At 43.1% G+C, this 18,618-nt stretch overlaps 1 protein-coding gene across 1 annotated transcript in view; it reads left to right on the forward strand.

Annotated features, from left to right (window-relative positions):
* LOC145411045 (uncharacterized) overlaps positions 1-18,618 on the forward strand; it is a 589,165-nt gene that overhangs the window by 401,449 nt on the left and 169,098 nt on the right. The window contains exons 3-4 of the mRNA XM_080281107.1: positions 4,792-4,857; positions 5,587-5,665. Of these exons, the coding sequence (XP_080137233.1) occupies positions 4,792-4,857; positions 5,587-5,665 (145 nt within the window). The remainder of the gene's footprint in view (positions 1-4,791; positions 4,858-5,586; positions 5,666-18,618) is intronic.

Genomic DNA, 18,618 nt, shown 5'->3' on the forward strand with positions numbered 1-18,618 from the left:
TAGATAGGAATTTTAGTGCTTATGTACAGTTTAGCACATTTTTTTGAGTAGTGTGTGTGTGTGTGTGTGTGTGTGTGTGTGTGTGTGTGTGTAATATACGTGCACCTTTGTGCACCTTGCCAAGTATGTGTTTTTGGGTGAGGGTCTGTCACTGTAAATCTAATGAGAGAGAGAGAGAGAGAGAGAGAGAGAGAGAGAGAGAATCACCTTATTAAATTTACCATGTTTTTCTATCCTTATTACTTCAAAACTTTATACGTACCTTTTATGTACCCTTCCCTACATGGCTTTTCGCTTCTCTGTGTACCTTATTAGTGATTCTGTATGTAAGCTTACTCGTACGTTCACTGATATAATAAGCTTTTGTGCCTAAGCTTACCCATTCCCATATTGACGTGTATCTAAGCTTCTCTGTGTAAGAATTAAGTACTCTCACTTCTCTATGTATCCACGTTACCTTTAAGCTTCTGTGTTAAGCTTATACTGTATGTACCTTTGTATACTTAAGCTCGAGCCCAATTTCGACGTCTGTTCAAGCTTCTATATGTAAATTTATATGTACGCTTATTGACGTTTAAGCTTTACGTGTGTGCGTTCCTTTACTCGTACAGAAATATAAGTTTATGTAATGTAAGCTTAATTTGTGCCCCCTCCTTCTCGTCTCTCATATTCCATCGTCCTTCCCTTCCCTCAGATTCCTTCGTCCTTTCCTTCCCTCAAGGTCCTTCGTCCTCCCTTTCCCTCAAAGTCCTTTGCCCTTCCCTTCCCTTCCCTCAGAGTCCTTCGCCCTTCCCTTTCCTCAGAGTCCTTCATCCTTCTCTTCCCCCAGTCCTTCGCCCTTCCCTTCCCTCAGATTCCCTCGTCCTTCATTTCCCTCAAAGTCCTTCGTCCTTTCCTTTCCTCAGAGTCCTTCGTCCTTCCCTCAGAGTCCGTAAGTGTTCGGGTAATTTCAGTATACTGTATTCGACCTAACCCCTTCAGTACGAGGTCCCTAAGAACAGCGATAGGGTCTGTCGGTGGGACATATACAGCGAAAAGGACTTAAATTAGGAAACATTTCTACACTCTCTTCACCTTGACTTGGCCCAGATTTTCCTTTTTTTTTCCTGCCTATTTCTTGAGACTCAGTGGCGGAAAAAGACAATACCAAGGTTCAACATCCTTTCCATAGCACTTCTTTGTGACTAGGACCAGTTTCTAGTGGTAATTTAGTGTTACAACTCAACATTCAAGATGGAGGAATGGCAGTTTTAGGCTTGAGTTAAAAAAAAAAATAATAAAAATAATAACATGACCCTTTCAGTACGAAACTTAGTTTAATGAAGACTGTCTCAGGATTAGAGTTTTATTTTATTTGTTTTTTCTTGCACTGTTCATCGTCTGTTTAAATAAATAAATAATTAAACAAATAAATAAGGAGGTTGTTTATAGCCTCCTGACTGTAAGACGTTATGCTGAACGTGTATATAATCATGAGGCTGTATAAAGATTAAATAAAAGTAAATAATAGAAGTATCACCGTTCTGCAGGGGTAAACAATCAACAGGTGAACAGAGGATGGGTGGCTGACTAATTAAGGTGATTTCCTGGTAATTAATAATGATATAAGGTTGAATAAAATCATCTCGGGTATCAGGAATAAAGACCATCGTACTGAAGGGGTTACAAAAAATTGGTCCAGTCAGGTGTGGACAGGTAGTAAAGTAATTAAGGTGATTTCTAGGTAATTGGTCAGGTAATTGTTATTTAAAGGTGAATAAAATCATCTAGAGGTATCAGGAATAGAGCAAAAAAAGTCATCGTACTGAGGGGGTTAAAAAATATTCGTCCAGTCAGGTGTGGACAGGTAGCGAAGTAATTAAGGTGATTTCTCGGTAAATCGCCAGGTTGAGGTATGGTTGACTTCATTGTGCTCTCTCTCTCTCTCTCTCTCTCTCTCTCTCTCTCTCTCTCTCTCTCTCTCTCTCGTCCTTTGCTGCTTTATTGTCATTATTTTTGTTATTGGGGTCCTGGGCGTTCATTTGTTATAGATCCTGTTGTTCATTTGTTCTTTTGTTATTGAAAGTTTTGTTCATTTTTTTTTTTGTTATTGAGACTCTGGTTCATTTTTTAACTCTGTTGTTCATATACTTTTGGTAATGGAAGTGTTCAGTTGTTAAATCGTGTTACTCAAGGTTGTGTGTGTGTGTGTGTGTGTGTGTGTGTGTGTGTGTGTGTGTGTGTGTGTGTGTGTGTGTGTGTGTTTTATTGAGGGGATTGTTCAGTTGTTCTCCTCAGTGACATTATTGAAGTTATCTGCAGTTATTTTTTTTCCTGCCATTTACGTGTGTTATTAGGTGTGTTTCAAGGGGGCGTTCTGTATGTTTGTGTGTTTGAGTGTGATTGCGTGTGTTTGAGTGTGATTGCAAGACCTCTTCTGTGAGACGTCTGTTAATCTGATAGTGTCCATTTCTCTCTCTCTCTCTCTCTCTCTCTCTCTCTCTCTCTCTCTCTCTCTCTCTCTCTCTCTCTCTCTCTCTCTCTCCTCATCGCCTTTTAGTGTTCTTTTCACTGTGTTCTCATTTCACTGTTCCTATTTACACCATCTGTCACCCGTCCGTCTGCCTGTACGTGTTCTGATCGCTGTTATAGTTGAACCTGTCCTTGATGTTATATTGTTTCACTGCAGGCGTTCAAATGTTCTCTCATGTTCATCTGTTCTTGTTCAAATCCTCTTTCATCTGTGTGTCCGTGTTCAGTTGATCTCTCCCATCTGTTCATCTGTCCTTGTTCTAATGATCTCATGTTTGTTCATCGGTGTTCAGATCATCTCTTTTCTGTTCATCTGCATGTGTTCAAATAATCTCCCATCTGTTCATCTGTGTTCATTTCTTCTCCCATCTGTTCATCTATGTTATCATCTCCCATCTGTTCATCTCTGTTCTTCTCTTCCCCTATCTGTTCATCTACGTTCACATCTTCTCCCATCTGTTCATCTATGTGATCTGCTCCTATCTGTTCATCTACGTTCTTATCATCTCCCATTTGTTCATCTATGTTCTTCTCTTCTCCCATATGTTCATCTACGTTCATATCTTCTCCCATCTGTTCATCTTTGTTCTTCTCCCATCTGCTCACCTACATCCTTATCTTCTCCCATCTGTTCATCTCTGTTCTTATCTTCTCCCGTTTGTTCACCTATGTTCTACCTGTTCATCCATGTTTTTTTTTGCTTATTTATATCGCCTCGAGAGCTGGACCGACTTGGATCACCGTAACAAAAATCCTTCGAAATTTGGCTGCCGGATCGGAAGTGGATCGGATCGGGGGGCCACTTACGGATTTTTTTTTTTTTAAGTCTTTGGCCTGTATTATCGTCGGCTCAGAAAGCTCCCTAGCACCTCTTCCTTAGCGATCTGTTTTCTTTATTACACCTCAGTATTTTCAGTGTTTCTTAAATCCTTCCATTGTCACCATACTCCGCATGAACAACGTAGAAAATGACATTAACCAGCCATATCCAAAAAACAAATCGCAAAGGAAGAGGTGTTAGGGAGCTTCCTTAACCGAGGAGAATGCAGGCTATTATAGTCACTTCTCTGCCCCTCCTCCCACCTTTTCGAGAACCAGATTATAACCAGACTTCATTGAACTAGGCCAACAAATGCATTACAGGTAATACAGTTGGCCTGTTTCACCTGATGAGAATCCCTTACCACTTTCAGCTCAGCTCATGGCCAAGTGTTGTCAGATTGTAGGGCTGGTTTGATTAGTAACCAGGGAGACTCTCAACTAAAACTCTCTTAATTCACATAGCCTATAACCCTAAAAATATTGAAGTTGAGTGGCGGAGTTGTCAGGTGAAAATATGACGTGTATATATATATATATATATATATATATATATATATAACATGAAAACGATTGTCGAACTGGATCTAGCCGATTTTTCGCTGCTGGATTCTAGCTCTAATTATTTATTTCTTCGCTGTGCTCTGTGTTCTTTATCTGGTGTCTATAGTTTCGGTGCTGTCATTCACTTCATCCCTTGTCTGTTTATCTCTTCAGTAATCTGTCCCTTTTATACTGTTCACTTCTGTGTGCTGTGGTTACTTTTAAGGCTATTTAATTAAGTTCCAGTGATTGTAATGTTATTATTAGTTCTTACCAAGTTATTTTCAATCAGCTGCCTTTATTTAGGTTACTAGTACCATTAATTTGCTCTTGTGATTGACCACTTCTTTAATGTTATATTTTAGTGTGATCCCGTTACTTGTGCTGTTTTAAAAGCTTTCATTTGAATGAGAGTTATTGTCCATTATGTGTAGGCTACCTTAAGCCTCTAACCTCTTCAGTCCTGAGACATGATTTTAATTTATTATGGCAGTTGGAAGCTGATTTGATTAAACAAAATAATGTAAGACGCCTTTGTGCCGAAGAGGTTAAGCCCAAAGGGCATCTCACGTTGAATGCAGTTGTCTATCAGTCGCCAGAATAACACTTCAAAAGATTTCCTCGGTCTGAGAAAAACCATTGCTTTCCTTTGTGTGAGAGTTACTTTGGTGGAATGTAGACTATGGTAAGAACTGTGTGTGTTAGGCTGTAGTTAATGTATATTAGGCTATGCTAAATGTGCTGTGTAAGGCTGTGGTATATGTGCAGTGTTAGGTTATGGTTAGTGTGGTGCTGTGTGTTAGGCTGTGGTAAGTGTTACTCTATGGCTAGCGGTGTGTGTTAGGCTATGGTTAGTGTGGTGGGTGTGTGAGGGTGGTGTAGTTCAGTGTTCACGTCACTTGTTCTCTGTCTTTGCAGCCCGGGACGACACCAAGCACGGGTACCACCGCCGCCGCCAGCCTGCACTTAATACCATGTTGCAAAGTAATACCACCTCCTCGGCCTTGCAACACCAGACCTGATTGCATGACTTAGCCTGTAATAACACTACCCTTTTGATGCCTTTCCTTTCCCCTCATTCCTCGTCCCCTCTTCCATTAGCTGCCTCAGAAATGGGTGGTTCAGCTCCCCCTTCACTTTTCACCTTTTCCTCTTCCTCTTTAGCTGCTGCCCGCTCAAAAAGAGGTGTACGATGTAACTTTTTGTACTCCTGTATCTACCCTGCCCCAGTTTCCTACTTAGATGAATTACTGTACTTTTATCTACAGCTGTACGTGTAACTTGTATATTTTTGTTTATGAATAATTACTGACTTGTTACTTGACTGGAATCCTCTTTTTCCCCTCGCAACTACTTCCCATAGATTTATGTAAGCCAAATAGAGAAGAGAGTTTACAAATATATTTCTATTTATGTACCAGATAAACAGAGGACAGAGAAGAGAGAGAGACTGAGAGAGAGAAAGAGAGAGATATTTTCCAGCTAGCCTGTCGTTTTCAGGCTAGTAAAGCTATGTGTACAGTTTTATTCATTTTTATCATGTTACTCTGTTTTAATGACGAAGCATCTTTTTTTTCCACCCTACGTGTTTTCTTTTTCATATGTGTGTGTGGATTTTTTTTCATGTCCATTTTTCTGGTTTTAACATTTTTTTGGCCATGGGTCCACGGTTGATGTATTGTTTTTGTTGACCTGTGTTGGCATTTGTTGCAGATGTCAACTTGGTGGCCGAGCCGAAGCCGCATCAGATCGGCCGAAAGCGTCCTAGCGTAGCCAAGGCGGCGGCTGATTGGTGAGTTCGGCATCATAACACAGACCATTATATTTTTATTGGCTCCTAGCTATTCCATTAACCCCTTCCAGCCCGAGGACACGTCTTTTTGGACTGTATTCTTGCTGCCACCTCACTTTTTTTCAACTTAGATGGGACTTTTCAAATTGGAGGGGTTAGGTACAGCCTTCTTTAGCCTCGTCACAAAAAGGGGTCGGGCTCTAGTATGTAAAAAGACGCCCACGAAATGAAGGGGACAACTCTCTGAGGCAGAAGGCTTATGTTTTCCTTTTGTTTAACGTCCGACTATTTTCATTCAGCTTAAGAAAACCCCTCATAGTTGTATCAAACCCCTCCAGCTCAACGTCCCTCCAAAGCTGAACAAAATCGTCTGGAGGTAACAGGAATATAATCAAAAGACGTCATCGTGTTGAAGGGGTTAAACGTCACCCCCCAAAATATATATATCCTTTGCATCCCCCACTCAAATATTTTTACGTTGTCTTAGCTACCTGGTCAAGCAATATTATTTTTTTTACTGTGTCGTTGGTGTTTTTATTGATTTTCATGAAGTGTTTTCTGTTAGTTGCCATGCATATTGTTTTTCTTTTGACAGTGATGTAGCGTAGCCATTTTTTCCTCTGCACAGTACTAATATTACTCACGTAGAAGAATTATGTTAGCACATTTATATATAATCCATTGATAAATATTTTTATATTTGAAATATGAAATGATATAAACTTTGCTTTGTTATTTTTTTGCTGCACAATGAAGTATCTGCTTCTGATGTTCCTTTTGTACACTGTGATGTGATCTACCTCTGTACATTTTCTCACATTCCCCCCCTAGTGTTTGTGTCATTTTTGTACGTCTGTGGAGATATAGGACATGGCCATTGTACCTATATAAACGTGTGTACTAGCCGTAGTCTAAACTAGTTTTACCGTACTAGTCCAGGTAGTCGGTAGCTGAATAGTCGAAGGAGTCAGGATTCAACTTTTTCATAACCAAGGAGAAATGTTTTGTACTGGGGGGAGGCTGCTAGTCCCACGCCACCCAAGCCCCCTTCACATCCCAGAATCTTACCACCTAGCTCAACCTACTGTGTGGATATTTTCACTTAGAGAGGCAGAAATTAAACAAACCCCCCCTCCACAACAAAAAAACGGAAAATGAAAGAAAACGGAAACACAGCATCCGCGCCCAAGTTCGAGAAAAACCGATACGCCGAACCAGTTTTATCGTGTTTGTGTAATCATGTTTCGCCGAGCCGTAGTTTCATGCAACTTTCTCTCAAGCTTGGAAGTTTGTATTGGAATTCTTGAATCTGTCTCAAAGTGCTTTTTTTTTTTTTTTTTTTTTTCTGATTAGTAGCATCACTTTTTCTGTATATGAGAAGCCTTACTTCGCTGTTCCGGAGCTTTGGTTTCGGGTCAGGGCTACCACGTGTAATATTCATTCTTTTATTTTTGGTTTCTTGCAGGTGAGCATTCGAGTTTTCTTCTGTTACTGTCCTCATTATCAGTTGCAAACGCGAAACTTCAGCAACAAACGCGGACCTTCAGTTAAGTTTCTCAGCAGACTTCAACCAGACACAGAATACCACACACAAATTTTCAGTGTGTTCAGTACTCTCACCGAATCTGTCGCAATGTTTTCGTGGTCCACCCTTACAGGTTCCACCCCAGGTCCCCTCGGAGGCAGGTAGGGCCAGCAGGTGTTGTCTTACCTGTTGCACTTGGTTTATGCTAATAGTTTACAGATTGTAGATTTTGATTATGCAGTATAATCATAGACGGCAGTGAGAAATTACCCCATACCATGTTTAACTATTGTATGTTGTATTGTTTTTACATTGTACAATGACGCTTGCAGGGTTTTACAAGATTTCCGTACAGTTAAGAACAGGATATATATACATATTTTTTTACAGGTTAAATAATACTGTGACCCCTACTGGGATTTCAGAGTATTTTCTGTAAACATAGGCAAGAAAAGTGTGTGTGTGTGTGTGTGTGTCAGTTGGGTTGATAAATCGATAAAGTGACATTTTTCGTACAGTTCCATGCAGTACGGTAGTCCCTTTATACTAAATGGGAACGAGTGTCAACACCCACTAAGATTTTGTGAAATTATACAGCAGTAAGCTAACGGGTTGCATCTGTAATCCCTACAATCCAGTGACGTCTCTCTATTATACTCTTATCAACAGTCAGATATTTCAGTCCAATTTGAGAGACCTTTAGTAGTGAAGGGATTAATGAACACTATACCTAACTCCTCGCTTCAAAATCCTCTCCAAATTTGAATCTAATCGTCTGGTGGTAGTAGTAACAGAAGATAAAATATAATACGAAGTAAAATGTTAATAATGCATAACCACAGATATGTAAAAGGCAAAACCGGGACTTTCCATTAACTGAATAAAATGGCCCGACAGATTGATTTAACTGTCTGATTTAGAGTAACCTGACGAAAATGTTCAGCTGAAGTGACCCCGATTAGTCAGTGGGTTAACTCCAAGGTCGGCCATTTCTCGTAAAGGGTCTTCACGGATTAAACGAAATTAAACGAAAGCCGTGTGCTGTCTTGCCAAAAATACTGAAAGGCAGGTGTTGTGATGATGCCACACTGGTGATGAGGTAAATATTCTAAGTGTCTTTGGCATATTTCGTAGCTCGTCTTTCCTAGCGATTCGTTCTGGACATTTCACTTCAGTATCTTTTTGTTTTTTTGTTTTTTGGTACTAACGCAAACTATATTGAAGTCAAAAAAAGAAAATGGGATAAAGGAGTTTATTCAGGTGAAGTGTGCTAAAAATAAATCGCCAAGGAAGACATGCTACGAAGCCTCACACACAACCTTGGATACAGACGCCAGTACTAAGCGATGGTGTGGTGTGGTGTGGTGTGGTGTGGAGAGGTGAAGTGAGTTGAAGTGAGGTGAGGGAGGAGTGGCCCTGTGTTGACACAAGGTCAGCTGGGTCTTGTCCTCTCTATTGGATGGCGGCCTCCCTCTGTGGGGGGAGGGGGGAGAGGGGGAGGAGGAGGGGGAGAGAGTTTGTGTTGACTCTCACTGTCACCCTCACCAAGACCCGCTATTCTGGTGGGTCCTGTGTGGATGTCTTGTATCTCTCTGCTACCTAGTACCTATTTCCTACCAGTATCTCTTGGTAATCATCCACTCACTTATTGTATTGTTGTCTATTTCTTCCTTCACCTTTATAATTCTTTTCTTAATGTCTGCCTTCCTCTGTTCCTATTTCTCCCATTCTTCCTTTTACTTTTCATTACTCTTCTTTCCACTTCAGAAGCCTCAGCAATATATGACTAGCCTAATGGTTTCCCGTAACCCAGGAAACAACTTGCAATGCTGGATGGCAACCATATAACCAAATAATGGGGTGATGTGGAGCCTACTATGGTGCCCCTGCTGAGTGGAGACGCAAATGCGGCGTCCATCCAGGAACCCACACCTCCCCGCGTCTCGCTGTGGCGAGGCGCTTTCAGTTGCAAAAGAATATCAGTTTACTACACAGGACGGCCCTGTAGTGACGGTTGCGTGCCTGAGGTTGATGGGTCTGCTTGGCCAGACACAGCAGCACTGTTCAACAACAGCCTACTGTCTCGGCTCCGTAGGATCCCTTTCCTGCCTACTGTCTCTTTGCGAACTGATACATTATATCTCTGCTAACTCTTCCTTATCCAACCTCCTTAGTCTCTATCCTTCACCCCCTCCCTCCCTTCCCTCCCATTTTTCCTGGCTCGCCTCCCATCTTCCTATTTCTCTTCAGTCTTCTCCCTATCCTCCTCCTTTCCTCTCTTCCTCACTCCTTTTTGCTCCAATATTTTTCCCTCCCCATCCTCTCTCTCTCTCTCTCTCTCTTTCTTTCTTTCTTTCTTTCTTTTCCACACTCTGCCCTCTCTCCCCCTCTCTTTGTCCTCTCCAACTCTTCTCTGTATCTTTTATTCCCTCCCCCCCTCCCGAACTTCTCTCTCCCTTCCTCTATCGCCCTCCATCTCTCTCCTCCTCCCCTTCCGACCTTATTTATTTCTATCCTTCCAACACATCATTTTATTCTTCCTCTTCCTCTCCCCTCCCTTCCCATTTTTTTTTTTTCCTCTCCCCTTCCTCCTTTCTCCCCTCCAGTGTTCTCCTGTCCCTGTTGCTTTCCTGTGTTCCCCCCTCTCCATTCCATCCTCTCATTCTGCCCTCATTCCTCCCCTTCCTCTGTTCCCTTCTCTCCATTTCCCCCATCTTCCTCCTTCCTTCCCCTCATTCTCTCCTCTTTCTTCCCCTCTCCCTCCTTCCTCTCACTCTGGCCTCATTCCTCTCCCTCATCCCCTCACTCTCCTCCTATCCTTCATTTTTCCCCTCATTCAGACTTCATTCCATCCCTCCTCTCTCTTTCCCTCATCCCCTCTCTTCCTACTCTCCGTTCTTCCCCTCACTCCGGTCTCATTCCCTTCCCTCCTCTCTCTTCCCCTCACTCTAGACTTATTCCCTCCCCTCCCCCTCCCCCTCCCCTCCCTGCCCCGACTAAGACCCACCACCGTCACGGAATTGAAAACAAACAAGAACAAAGTCCACAAAACAGTATCCCAAATCAATCCAACGACCCCCCCCCTCTCTCTCTCTCTCTCTCTCTCTCTCTCTCTCTCTCTCTCTCTCTCCTTTTGCTCTCTTTGCTTCTGTCCTTCACTCTCTTTCTTTCTATTCTCCTCCTCCCAGCTTATGATATTTCTTCCCTCAGTCTCTTCCAACTCCTTCTCCTCCTCCTCCTCCTCCTCCTCCAGCTTATGATCTTTCCTCCCCTCAGTCTCCTCTTCCTCCCCCTCCTCCTCCATCGACCCACCCTTAACTACAATCACGCCTGATGAGTGTTTCCTCCCATAACTCTCTCTCTCTCTCTCTCTCTCTCTCTCTCTCTCTCTCTCTCTCTCTCTCTCTCTCTCTCTCAACTATATCTGATCTGTTTACCATTTTCTTCATTTTTCAATCATTTTCTTTCTCTTCTTTCATCCGCTATGTATTAACTTCTTCCTCTTTCCAATTTATCTTCCATTTTCTTACGTTCTTTCTTCTTCCTTTACATTTTTCTTCATTTTCTTTCCACTTTTTTCACTTCTTTTATATTCTGTCTTTTCTGATATTTTATACTCCTCTGTTTTCTTTCCATTCATGCTTCGTCTTCGTCTTTCAATTAATTTCAGGTTACTTTCCTCCTCCTCCTCTTCCTCCTCCTCCTCCTCCTCCTCCTCCTCCTCCTCCTCTTCCTCTTCCTCCTCTGTTCATTATTTTTTTCCAATTTTCTCCAATATATTCCGTTCTCATTCCGTCTTTCCCTCACGTACTTCTTATTTACACCTCATCTTCTTTCATCTTTATTCCATTCTCCGTGTCTTCCTTTCTCTCTCCTTCCCTCCTTCTCCCCTGTACTCTTTTCTCCCTCCTTCAATTCCTCTCTCTCTCCTTCAGTTCTTCCCTCTCCTTCAATCCTTCTTTCATCTTCATTATTGTTTTTTTCCCCTCACTCACTCTTCCCTGTATCGGATAATAATTTTACTCCTTCCTTTACATACATTACCTCTCTCTCTCTCTCTCTCTCATAACTTATTTAATTATCGTATTTACTGTCAATTTTCCTTAGTCTCACTATTGTTACTTCTCCTCTCTTTTTTTTTTTCTATTTTTTCACATTATCCTTCTTTCTTCACCCTCAAATTGATCCATAGTTCTGTTATCTCTTTCTTTTTTTTCGCTCCCTTACTGTCATTTTCTCACTTTCATATTTTCTCACGTAACTTAACTTTGACGTGTTACTTCAGCATTCTTTCTCACTTTCTTGTCTCATTCTCTCACCTTTTCTTTACCTCACAATATCACTATTTTTATTTCCACCATGCAAGTTTCTTTCAGTTCATAATTACCATTGTATCACCTTTTTTTCCTCAAATTTTTCTTTTTCTTATTCTCTTACATCTATCTTTACCTTATTCTATTTTTCTTATCACTCCCTGCTTCTCTTTTCTTTCATTCATTTTGATTTTCAGTCTCTCACTCTTCACTTATTTTTTGTTTTGTCTCAGTCCCCCCATTAATTTTACATTCTTCAATATCTTACTATGATTTTTCTTTTTTCAGCTCAGGTAAAAAATGGAAAAGTTTTGGCATAAGGCTTTTCTTTTTCAATAATGTAAGGTTAATTTCACATTGTTTCAAGTCCCTTATATTGATTTATCGATTATTATTTTTTTTAATCAATGTTGTATCTATTTTGCCATCTTATTTCAGATTGTCTCTACCCTATTATTTTGTCTTTTTATATCTATCTGTCCATATCTATCAGGCTGCCTCTATCTATGTATTTGTCCATCCATCAATCCATCTATTCATCCATTCGTCTATCTATCCCATATCTGCTATCAATTTATCTCTATATTTTTCCCCATCCATCTATCCATTTCCACCCATCCATCCCCATCTGTCTCTCTACCAGTCAATCCTGTTATATATTTTTCCATCCATCCATCCATCCATCCATCCCCATCTGTCTCTCTTCCAGTCTATTCCTTCATCCATCACCAACTCCTCTTCTCACCACCACCTAATTATCTCCCTTTATCCTTCAATTATCCACACAATTATTCCACCTTCCCCTCTTTATAGTAAGTGGTGACGCAAAAATTTCATCACCTCAGGGAAGTTACTCCTTGTCTTGGTCTCCCTTGGGACTTGAACCCTTCCCCTCCTGCGTTTTTATGTTTCTCTCTCTCTCTCTCTCTCTCTCTCTCTCTCTCTCTCTCTCTCTCTCTTCCATCTCGTTCACTTTTAATTCCTTCTTTATATATTTTTTTTTCCTGACCTCCCTCCTTCTTCAGCCTTTCTTCTATCCTCCCCTTTCCACTCCCTCCCATCCGTTCCTTCCCTTCTTTCCATGCTTTCTCCCCTTCTTCCCTTCCTTCCCTCACCTCCATCCGTCCCTCCCCTCTCTCTTTCCTTCCCTTCACCATTTATTTGTTCTTTACACCTGTCCTCTCCTCTCTTTCCTTCCTTCTTTTATCTTCCCTTCATTCCTTCCTTTTTTCTTCCTTCCATCTTTCCTTTTTCTCCCTTTGTTTCTTTTTTTCCCTTCCTTCCTTCCTTTCCTTTTTCTTCCTTCCCTCCCTCCTTCCTTCCTTCCACCCCCCCCCCCTTTTGCAGGAGAGCGGTGATAAGCATTCAGTGTTTAGACTCCGCAATAAATAAGGCATTTGTTTGATCAGGGACCCCGTGTTGCATATGCATGATCACAACCACCTCTCTCTCTCTCTCTCTCTCTCTCTCTCTGTCTCTCTCTCTCTCTCTCTCTCTCTCTCTCTCTCGCTTTTGCCTCCCTTACTTTCCCTTTTCCCCTTCCCTTCGCTTCTCCCTTCATCGTCTTTAACCCTTATATTGCCCTTCCTTCCCTCCCCTTCCTTTTTCCTCTACCCTTCCTCCTCATTCCTCTTCTATCTTCTATCCCTTCCCCCCCTCCTCCTCTTCCTTGTTTCTCCTGTATCATTCCTCTCTCTTACCTTCCCTTTCTCTTCCCTCACCTACCCCTCCCCTTCTCCCTTTCTTCCTCTTCCTTGACTTCCTGCTTCTCTTCCATTTCTTTTTCCTCCCTCTCTCCTCCTCCTCTTCCTTTCCCTTCCCCCCATATTCCTTTTCTTTACCTCCCCCTTCTTCTTTACCATTCCCCCCCCCTTTTTTTCCTGTCATATTTTCTTCCTTGCCCCCTCCTTCTCACTCACTCACTTTTCCCTTCCCCACTCGTGTTTTCTCTCTCTTCCTCCCTTCCTATTTACTCTTTTCGTCCCTCCCTCCTCCTCCTCCTCCTCCCTTCCCCATTCTCTTTTTACATTTCGTCCTCTTTCCCCTCTCATTTCTTTCTTGTCTCCTCTTTCTCCTTTCATTCCTGTCTCTTCATTCCTCTCTCTCATCTCCCTTTCATCTCCCACACTTCCCTTCCCCATTCCTCTCTCATTTCTTTCCCTTTCCCCCTCCCTCCCCTACTGCCTGTTATGCCTACCTGATTCTCTCTCTCTCTCTCTCTCTCTCTCTCTCTCTCTCTCTCTGACAATAACCCTCTCTCGCCTCTCACTCTACCTCTCGTCTCTCTCTGTCTCCCCCCCCCCCTCCAATCCCCCTCCCCCTCCACCTGCTGCCTGTCCTCTAGCCCACCTGCTGAGATATGAAAAAGGAACCTGCTGGATACCTTAGTGTTTTCAGCAGGGGACTTTACTGCTTATATTACCACCTGCTTTTCTTGTTTATCCTGCCATTTGGTTTTATTAATATTTTTCCCCCATTTTCTGTCTTACTTTCTCTCTCTCTCTCTCTCTCTCTCTCTCTCTCTCTCTCTCTCTCTCTCTCTCTCTCATCTTCCCCTCGTCGTTTCACTGCTTCCCCTCCCCACCCTCCTTACTCCCCCCCACCTTCCTACTTCCCCTCCTCTCTTTCCATTACCTTCTCTTCCTCTTTTTTTCCCCTCCTTCCCCTCTTCTTTTTAATTACTCTTCCCCAGTCCATATCCCCCGTCCCCTCTTTTGCCCTCCCCATTTTTCTTCTCCCTCTTCCCTTTCATCCTCCCCACTCCTCCTCTCCCTCTCCATCCCTCCATTAACACCTAGCCCCCACCTTCTCACCCCCCCTCTTCTTCCCCACACCCCCTTACACCCTAACCACTCCTCCCTCTCTCCATCTCCACCACCTCATCCCGTCCCCCACTATATTCCCTCCCTCTTCCCCCTATCCCTCACTCCCCTTCCCTCCTCCCATACACCCACACTGCCCTCTCTCCCATCTCTTCTTCCGCACTCCCCTTTCCGTCCTCCCCACTCATACAGTTTCCCTCATATCTTTCAACAGCTGTTCCCCATCTCCTCCCTTCTCCCCACTCTTCTCCCTTCTCTTTATCATCCCCATCTCCTCCCTGGTCCCCACACTACCTACTCTCCCCTTCCGTTTATCTTCCCCATCTCCTCCCTTCTCCTCACACTACCTCCTCTCCTCTTTCTCTTCATCTTCCCCACTCCTCCTTCCAACCTCCCCACCCCCCACTCCTCCCCTACCTATTTTAACTCCTCTTCCCCACCCCTTCCAACCTCCCCTCCCCGCAATCCTCCCCATCCCTCTTTTAACTCCTCTTCCCCTTACCTAACCTCCCCTCCCCCCACTCCTCCCCCTCCCTCTTTTAACTCCTCTTCCCCACCCCCCTCTTCCCCTTGCATATTCACGAGTGGGTGCTCTGTCTGCCAGGGTCCATGAATACCAAGATGGCCTCTACACCAGTGATTCGCTGAATATACTGAGTTGCTGAGTTTTGAGTGCGTACTGAGCGAGTTGGTGGGTGTGAGTCAGTCAGTGAGTATTTTGTCACAACGACAGCTTAAATATGTCTGAGTCGACTGATGAATATGCCTGAGGCTGTTGAGTGAGTCGGTGAGTGTCTGAGTCAGTACAGAGACTGAGTCGGTGTGTACTGAGATTATTTCAGTGAGTGTTTGAGTCGGTGGGTATTGAGATTGAGTCAGTGAGTGTCTGAGTCGGTGAATATTGAGACTGAGTCGGTAAGTGTCTGAGTCAGTATTGAGATCAAGCCGGTGGTGGGTATTGAGATTGAGTCAGTGAGTGTCTGAGTCGGTGAGTACTGAGTCGATGGATCCTGCGTTTGTCGGTGTCCTGAGTACCTGCTTCCTGAATCGCTGAAAATTGAGTGAGTATTAAGAGTCACTAAATAACGAGTCAGTGAATGCATGAAGGTGAGGTATACTACGAATATTTTTGAGTCAGTGAGTCTAGGGTGAATTAGAAGTATTAACGCATTCACTACGAGACAGAGTAGACACCGTGAGTATATATGAGTCACTCAGTATGGTGCGAGTCGGTGAGTATGTGAGGTACCCTGTGAACAGTTATCTTGAGTGAGTCATTGAATACACAGTTTACTCAACATTGTGAGTCACTGAGTATAGAATGAGTCGCTGAATACTGAGTGAGTCATTGAGTACTGAGTGAATAGCTGAATACTAAATGAATAATTGAGCATTAAGTGACCGAATATTGAGTGACTCAGCAAATACTGAGTGAGTCATTAGTACTGAGTCCCTGAGTACTGAGTACTGAATGAGTCGCTGAATACTGTCATTGAGTACTGGCTAAGTCTAAGTATTGAATCAGTGAGTGCTAAGTGAGTTGTTGGGCACACTGAGTCGGTAGGTACTGAGTCATTAGTATTGAGTCGCTGAATACTGAGTGAGTCATTGAATACTAAGTCAGTAAATAATGAGTGGGTCATTGGGTACTAAGTCGATGGATACCGAGTGAGTGAATGAGTACTGAGTCTGTAAATGCTGGGTGAGTCATTGAGCATTGCGTTGCTGAATACTGAGTCATTGAATACTGTGTGAGTCGTTGAATACTCTGAGTCATTAAGTACTGAGTCCTTGAATACAGAGTTGGTAAATACTAAGTAAGTCTTAGAGTACTGGGTGAGTCAGTGAGTATTGGGTGAGTCAGTGTCCCTAGGCAGACATGAGATTCCAACACTCACTACACAGTCCCTCGTTGTGGTGTTCCAGCAGCGACACGAAGACAGGTGTTAATGACCTACCTGGAAGTACAAAGAATAATTAAAAGTGAGTGGTGAGTCAGTAAAGGTAAATAATAATAATAATAATAATAATAACAATAATAATTTTGTTGGTGGTGGTCGTGGTAATGATGATGATGATAATTGCATAGTGAGTCGTAGGTACTGGGTGAGTCAGTAAAAGTTCAGGTAATGAAAAAAATATCGTGAGTCTTGAGTCAGTGAAAGTACATACAATAATAATAATAATGTTATTATTATTATATAATAATAATAATAATTATAATAATAAAAATAATAATAATAGTGATCTTGAGTACTGAGTCAGCCAGCTACACAAATTAATAATAATAATAATAATAATAATAATAGTAATAATAGTAATAATAATAATCATCATCATAAAAATAATAATGTAATTCTTGAGTACTGAGTCAGTCAGCTTTACAGGATCTACAATTAATAATAAATATAGAGTGAGCTGAGTACTAGCTGAGTCAGTGAATATTTGAGTGAAGGCAATGAATATACCTAGAGAGAGAGAGAGAGAGAGAGTATTAAACATATCTGAGTAAGGCAGACCACCAAATGACCTCAGTCCGTGAGTAATGCATGAATATACAGGAACGAGCAAGGGGGAGAACTCAACTGAATAAAGGAAGAGGCAGAGGATGAGTATAATTGAATTTGTGAGTATGCAAGGATGGTGTACAGTAGTGGTGTGAGTGAATTAAGCTGAATTGAAGGGACCAGCTCTCTCTCTCTCTCTCTCTCTCTCTCTCTCTCTCTCTCTCTCTCTCTCTCTCTCTCTCTCTCTCTCTCTCTCTCTCTCTCTCTCATTGTACACACTCGTCCTTCATTTCCTGTATCGTACATTATCTTGCTCTTCAATACCCCTCTCCCTCTTTCTCCTTCCCTCCCTCCCTTCCTTCCCTTCCTCCCATCCCTTCCTCCCTTCACTGCAAAATACCTCCCTCCTCCTCTCCTTCCCTCCCATCATGTCCTTCTTCCTCTTTACCCCTCCTCTTATCTCTCTTCATCCTTCTATCCCACTGCCCTCCCATTTTCCTCACATCCCCTCCTGTACGTTTCCTCCCAATTCCCCTCCTCTTCCCTTCCTCCCAATCCCCCTCCTCTTCCCTTCCTCTCAATCCCCCTCCTCTTCCCTTCCTCCCAATCCCCCTCCTCTTCCCTTCCTCCCAATCCCCCTCCTCTTCCCTTCCTCCCAATCCCCCTCCTCTTCCCTTCCTCCCAAACCCCCTTTACTCTCCCTTCCATCCCCTCTCCTCTCTCCCCTCTCCCTCCCCTCCACCTCTCTCCCACTCTCTCTCCACTCCCTCTTCCTCTTTCCCACCCCTACTATGATGCCCCCGCCTCTCCTTCTTACTCCTTTCTCACTATCATCCGCAACAACTCGCCTCCCCCTCTCCCTCCACCTCTTATCCCCCAACCTCCCTCCTTCCTCCCTCACCCCCGTCCCTCACCCCCCCTCTCTCCCCCAACCTCCCTCCTTCCTCCCCCACCCCCGTCCCTCACCCCCCCTCTCTCCCCCATCCTCTCTCCCTCTCCCCCATCCTCTCTCCCTCTCCCCCTCCCCAACACCAGTCTCAATCTCATTAACATATCTCTAATTAAGGCCCCACATTCCCACACCACACCTGTCCTGTCGGTCGGGCCAGGTAAGAGAGAGAGAGAGAGAGAGAGAGAGAGAGATTTTGTGGAAGAGTGCATAATTCACTCGCTTTAAGTCCTGGTGAATAATTGTGTAAGTTTTCGCCCCCCTGAGAGAGAGAGAGAGAGAGAGAGAGAGAGAGAGATTTTGTGGAAGAGTGCATAATTCACTCGCTTTAAGTCCTAGTGAATAATTGTGTAAGTTTTCGCCCCCCTGAGAGAGAGAGAGAGAGAGAGAGAGAGAGAGAGAGAGAGAGAGAGAGAGAGAGAGAGAGAGAGAGAGAGAGAGAGAGAGAGAGGATATACAAGTGCTAGAGAAAAACAGTTTGAGGGGAAGAGTAGACTGTGGAGCAAAAGGAGGGAGAGAAGAGGGAGAAGTGCTGACAGGGAGAGAGAGAGAGAAGGGTGGAGGGAAGGAGAGAGGGTGGAGGATGAGGGTGCTGGAGGGACAGAGGAGATAGAAGAGTGAGGAAGGATAAAGACGAAGAGAAAAGCTTACGTGCAAAGGAAAGCAAACAGTACCAGACCTGTTCTCAGTGTTCAAGACAAGGATAGCGAAGGCAGGGAGGAGTGAGATCAACCAGCATATAATGTAGAAAAATTACTACTACTGCTGCTGCTGCTACTACTACTACTACTACTACTACTACTACTACAATAATAATAATAATAATAATAATAATAA

Source organism: Coenobita brevimanus, chromosome 87 (genome assembly GCF_032717465.1).
Source record: "Coenobita brevimanus isolate Jiangsu-jjx chromosome 87, ASM3271746v2, whole genome shotgun sequence".
Lineage (NCBI taxonomy): Eukaryota > Metazoa > Arthropoda > Malacostraca > Decapoda > Coenobitidae > Coenobita > Coenobita brevimanus.